This window comes from Colobus angolensis, unplaced genomic scaffold, assembly GCF_000951035.1.
Source record: "Colobus angolensis palliatus isolate OR3802 unplaced genomic scaffold, Cang.pa_1.0 Scaffold83, whole genome shotgun sequence".
NCBI classification, from domain to species: domain Eukaryota; kingdom Metazoa; phylum Chordata; class Mammalia; order Primates; family Cercopithecidae; genus Colobus; species Colobus angolensis.
Window position 1 is genome coordinate 1,309,586 of NW_012122154.1, and position 6,000 is coordinate 1,315,585.

The 6,000-nt window shown below is 53.0% G+C and overlaps 1 protein-coding gene across 4 annotated transcripts in view; it reads left to right on the forward strand.

Moving 5' to 3' along the window:
- RAB5C (RAB5C, member RAS oncogene family) overlaps positions 1 to 5,350 on the forward strand; it is a 29,609-nt gene extending 24,259 nt beyond the window's left edge. For 2 of the 4 annotated variants that reach the window (XM_011929730.1, XM_011929732.1), the window contains 5 exons: positions 109 to 362; positions 1,867 to 2,018; positions 2,284 to 2,406; positions 3,802 to 3,895; positions 4,431 to 5,350. In XM_011929730.1, coding sequence (XP_011785120.1) covers positions 109 to 362; positions 1,867 to 2,018; positions 2,284 to 2,406; positions 3,802 to 3,895; positions 4,431 to 4,546 — 739 coding nt within the window. In that variant the 3' untranslated portion in view covers positions 4,547 to 5,350. The remainder of the gene's footprint in view (positions 1 to 108; positions 363 to 1,866; positions 2,019 to 2,283; positions 2,407 to 3,801; positions 3,896 to 4,430) is intronic. The other 2 variants (XM_011929733.1, XM_011929731.1) reach the window with 2 other exon arrangements.
- The last annotated feature ends 650 nt before the right edge of the window (positions 5,351 to 6,000 follow it).

Sequence of the window (6,000 nt, forward strand, 5' to 3'; positions counted from 1 at the left end):
AGTCAGCTGGGTCTTAGTGAGGCCAGAGGGAAAGATCTGTAATTTAAGAAGGACACACTGGGCAACGGCCTCTGAACTAACCCAGTACTTCTCATTTCTCCCCTACAGTTGGAGGTCCCCCTCCCCACTAAGTGCCTCTCTGCATAGCACCAGTCCCCACCCGCACGCTCTCTGGACCACTACAGCTGGACGGGCAATGGCGGGTCGGGGAGGCGCAGCACGACCCAATGGACCAGCCGCTGGGAACAAGATCTGTCAGTTTAAGCTGGTTCTGCTGGGGGAGTCTGCGGTGGGCAAATCCAGCCTCGTCCTCCGCTTTGTCAAGGGACAGTTTCACGAGTACCAGGAGAGCACAATCGGAGGTGAGTGGGCACGAGGGAGTTGGGGAGGGGCCTCAGGGTTGCCAAAGAAATGCTTTGACCTTGAAGAGATGGGAAGCTGCCTGCCTGCATTAGAGACTAAATGCGTCTGTGGTGGCAGCTCCACTTCCTCACCTGGGCTCTGGAATCGAGCCCAGCAACTGGTCTGTATGCCAGAGTCCCCTGAAGCATTGCTAGTAAGCATTCGCTGGGAGTGGAAAGCTAGCTTCCCATCCTGTTTCTGCCCCTTCCTGATTTGTGTGGCCTTGGCTGAGGCCCTTTCACTGCCCTGGCCGCATGGAGGGAGAGGCTGGCTCTGGATCTTCGAGGCCCCTTCTTACTATAACGGGGTGTTCCACGTGCCCTGGCCTTTCCCGCTTCCAGAAGGAGGAACAGCCTGCTGAGTCAGAGCTGGGTGATAGGTGGGCGTTTCTGAAGCTGACTTTCTGGAGCTCACAGACTGTTGTTGATTCTCCAGTGGTCAGCATTTAGGATGTGAGTGAGGGTCTGGCCTCGGCTTCTTGCCTCCATGGCTAGCACACACGTTGGCCTTGAGTCATCCTTTCTCTACTCTCTTGGTTGGTAGGAGGTTTCCAGGCAGCTGGAAACAAAATGGGCCATGTCAGCAGTCTCCCTGTTGCCTCCTCAGCATTTGGGTCAGGAGCTGGAGAGGGGAAGTGAGGCAGTGCCCCAGGTCCCTCAGTAAGCTGGGGGAGGGCAGACCAGGAAAGCAGCCTTCTACACACGACTGTCTGGGGTCCTCTGCTGTGTCCAAGGGCATAGGGGCCTTTTGCTGTCTGTTCCAGCTCTGGACTCCTCCTTTGAAGCATGTGTACAGGCACCCTGCCTTCCCCTGTCTAAGGAGTCACCTCTTAGTGACTGAAGGTCGGGTCACAGGGTGGCCATACAGGAATGGGTCTGGGTCAGAGCTTGGGGCAGTGGCTAGCTGGAGTGCCTGGAGGTGGCAGGGGTGGTTGGGAAGGCGGCCACCCAGCCTCAGCCTGGTGGTGGAACAGTGTGCTTCCCCAGCATAGCTAAGTGTGTGAGAATGTCCTCAGGAAACCCAAGGTCAGCGACACCCCTGGGTTGGAGCAAACTGAGGGGTGGAGAGGTCCCCAACTGGTCTGTTCTCTGAGTGGCAGGAGGAGGAGGAGGTCTGAGGGCGCTCACCCTTCTGTGCTTGGAGTCAGGCTTCCCCTAGACTTCCCCTCTGCTGCCCCTGCTGCATTCCTCTTCCAAGCGTGGTCCTGAGACAATTCAGTGCATGCAGGCCTCCCTTCTCCCCTCGCCTAGGCTGGGTCTGCAAAGCCTGTGCAGACCCCGTCCTCCAGACACATAAAATCCAAACTCCACCCCTGCTCAGGCCTGCTTTGGCTCCTGGGTTGAGGGTTCTCTGTGCCCGTCTCAGTGGTGGGATTCTGCGTGCCAGAGCCCAGAAGCAGCAGTGGGATTGTGTGAGGTGGCTTCCAACTCACTCTTGCCCCTGAACACTCCTTCTCTCTTACAGCGGCCTTCCTCACACAGACTGTCTGCCTGGATGACACAACAGTCAAGTTTGAGATCTGGGACACAGCTGGACAGGAGCGGTATCACAGCCTGGCCCCCATGTACTATCGGGGGGCTCAGGCTGCCATCGTGGTCTATGACATCACCAACACAGTAAAGATTTCCCCTTGCCTCTTCCTCTTCCCTTCATCTTCTCGGAGTCCCAGGGATTGGGTTATCAAAGCCCCGATTTCAGGCCGCTTAACCCTCTGTTCCTGGGTGGCGGGTGGGCAGATTTCCCGTTTGGGGACATTACGTCAGAATCTTTAGGTGGCAGTGTCTTAGATAATTTGGCTGTGCCAGCTTGAGAGTCTCTAGTGGGTGGCCCTGGGCAGAATGCCTTCTCTGTCCCTTCGACATTCTGTCCCTGTCTCCTCAGGATACATTTGCACGGGCCAAGAACTGGGTGAAGGAGCTACAGAGGCAGGCCAGCCCCAACATCGTCATTGCACTCGCGGGTAACAAGGCAGACCTGGCCAGCAAGAGAGCCGTGGAATTCCAGGTGAGGAGATGACAGACGTAGGGGAAGGAGTGGAGCAAGCAGCTCCCCTGGCCTCGTCAAGGTTGCTCAGGGGCTTTGAGAAGGGCCGCGCTAGGAGGCAACGGGGAAGCTTCCATCTGCTGGCCTCTCGTGCCTCAGGCATGGGCCTAACATGGCTCCTGTCTGTAATCCCAGTGCCTTGGGAGGCTGGAGTGGGAGGATCACTTGAGGCCAGGAGTTTGAGACCAGCCTAGGCGACATAGTAAGACTCTGTCTCTACAAAAGATTTAAAAATTAGTTGGGCTTGGTGGCACACACCTGTAGTCTCAGCTGCTCGGGAGGCTGAGGCAGGAGGATTGCTTGATTCCGGGAGTTTAAGACTGCAGCGATTGCGCCACTGCACTCCAGCCTGAGCAAGAGTGAGGCCCCATCTCTTAAAAAAATAAAAACAGCCAGATGCGGTGGCATACGCCTATAATCCCAACACTCTGTAGGCTGAGGTAGGAGGATCACTTGAGCTTAGGAGTTCGAGACCAGCATGGGCAATGTGGCAAAATAAACCCTGTTTCCAAAAAAAATACAAAAGTTAGCTGGGCATGGTGGTGTGCTACTCAGGAGGCTGAGGTGGGAAGGATCACTGGAGGCCAGGAGATTTGAGGCTGCAGTGAGCAGTGATTGTGCCACTGCACTCCAGCCTGGGCAACACAGTGAGATCCTGTCTCAAAAAAAAAAAAAAGAGAGAGAAAGTGTGGGCCTAAAGGGAATTACCTGTCACCTGTCTCTCCCTGGTTCTCCTTCTTTGGTGGTAGGGGTATTGTATATATGGATCACTAGCCTGCTGCTTATCTTTTCTTGTAAGTTGACTTTTTAATTAAACTTACTGAAAAAGAAATAAGTCTCTGCTAACCCTAGAAACTCAACTTCTCTTCTTCTAATTTCCCCAGTTTCTTGTCCTTCCAGAAATATGCACGTGTTTTTTAATCCCTTTCTTTACATTGATGGCAGTGTGCTATACATACTGTATATGATAATTTTTTACCAATCCCTAATAATAGCAAGAGACTGAAAACAGTGCTGCAGTAGACATCCACATACTTTTGTGCTTTTGTGCAAACATGTAAGTGTATTTGTAGGTTAACTTCATGGAAGTATTTCCAGCCTAGTGATTTTGAAGAGCAAGAAGGCAGGGTGGACCTAGGGAAGCCTGGGTAAGACATCTGTCAGTGATTGTGAGCTGAGAGGTGCTATGCATGAGCGGGGAAACCCAGATCAGGGCAGCCTTAGGCCTGAAAACCCCTGTGTGTGTCCAGCTGATCTCTATTATGATAAGGCCCTCGAACAGGGAAGGTTTGTCTCCTGGGCCCTGGCCCCTGCCAACATTTCCCTCTCACCCTGTCTCACCTCCATCCAAACCAGGAAGCACAAGCCTATGCAGACGACAACAGTTTGCTGTTCATGGAGACATCAGCAAAGACTGCAATGAACGTGAACGAAATCTTCATGGCAATAGGTCAGTTGCTTCTCCTCCCCTCCTGTCTCTGCCACACCAAGGGCATATTACCTGTCTGCTGGTCTAGAGTGGTCCTGCGGGGTCCCTTCACCGCTTTTAACCTTCTGATAAAATTGTTCTCGTCTTCACCTGACTCCCAGATGTACATGTCGGTTGTTCACCCGAGAAGTTCCTGAAGCCTGGGCCAGAGTCTCAATATTTCACTCTCTGAGCCTGTAGCCTGCCACCCATTTCAGAGCCTGCCTTCACTACCCCTAACCACTGCCTAGGAGTTTTTAGCTCATTTGGCTCTGCAATCTTCCTTCCTGGGTTGCAGATCCTGGCTCTACCACTCGTTAGCTCTGTGGTCTTGGGCAAGTTATTTAACCTTTCTTTGCCACAGTTTCCTGAAAACACTCAGAATGCGCCTGACACATAGAAGCCCTCAATTTGTGAGTTATCACTGATTGGGTGTAAAGGCCAGAATCTGCTCCAGTGGAACTGGGAGAGTTACTGGGGTACCCCCAACAAATGCACTTTTCCCCCTCCCAAACAGCTAAGAAGCTTCCCAAGAATGAGCCCCAGAATGCAACTGGTGCTCCAGGCCGAAACCGAGGTGTGGACCTCCAGGAGAACAACCCAGCCAGCCGGAGCCAGTGCTGCAGCAACTGAGCCCCCCTTGCCTGCCCGCTGCCCCCACCTCCTCCACCTGAACGACCCGACTGGAATCCACTCTAACCAATCGCACTTAACGACTGGGGCCACCACTGGGGGGGCAGGGGGAGGGGTCCACCATGATTTCTCCATATAATTTTGATCATAGGCCGGAGTGAGTTATTCCACCTGCACCTTTCTGTACAAATACTAATTCAATTTCAAGTCTTAAGTCACTTTTTTAATATATATGATCTTCTGCTCTTCCCACTTCCTCCCCTTTCTACTGCTCTCCCATTTTCCCTTGCTGGGAGTAGCCACATGCTCTTGTCCCCCCACCCTTGTATATGGGGACAGTGGGGTCAGAGCAGCTACCCTTTCTTTCCCTCCTGAGGAACAGCAGACCCAGCAAGAGCATCCACATCCTCACCTTGTTCGGAGTGGTCTTGGGTTTGGGGGGGGGGCAGACCTTGGGAAGGGGCTTAGGAAGGGAGAGGCAGCTCTTCTTTCAGCTGGCTCTCATCAGGCTGCAGTCCCCCTCCCCGCCCCCACCTCCCTGCTGGGAAACCACAGCATTATCACAGCATTATTGTGACAGCCACGAACCCCTTGCCCACAACCCTTCCACCCTTGGTCACCCCGACCTCTGGCTCTGAGCCCTGTTCTGACCAAATCACGATGATGAGTATTTGGGGGTGGGTGGGTAAGGGGGGGGAGTGGGAGGGGACGGAACCAACTTTTCTGTATTTTGTATTGTATGTTTTCTTCAAAATGTAACCAATCAGTATCTTGTCAATATAGTCAGCCGATCGATTGACCTCACACTCGTCTTCCTGGTCTTTCTCTGGCAGTTTATCAGACAATGCCCTCTGTAGTTGAAATTGATTTAAAATGAACCACTGAATCTTGTTAAACAAAATCTTCCCCTCTAATATGAGGGGATGCTGGCAGTCATGGTAACCAAGAGAAAGAGGCTCTTACTGTTAGCAGCTCCGATGAGGTGGCTGACCTGGGCTGACCAGTTTGAAGTTTCAGGGCCTGTGTTCACTTCTCCACCACTCCCTTCCCCTCCCCCACCTACCAGATCATACTGGGGTGACATGCAGTCTGTATTTGATGATCATTAGTCTCTGAAACACCAGAAACAACCTCTTTGGGTTTTTTTGGTTGGTCTTTACCAGTGAGAGGGTCTGGATCCTCTCACTCTTCCTGAAGAGGAAGGAATCCCAACAGCCCCTGGAACACTGGACTGGTCTTAAGGCCAAGACTGCAGCCCCTGGCTTTCCTCACCACCTCTGTCCACAGCACCCCACACCACATCCAAGTTGCCCCAACCCAGCTCTCTACTGGTTCTGGAATCAGGTCTGGGCACTCAGCTCTCTGCTGCTCCCTGTTGGAGCTGCTGCTCAGCTAGGACCACACTCCCCTCTAATTTCTCCCAGGGCCACAGAGGCCTGATTTCTTTTTTTTTT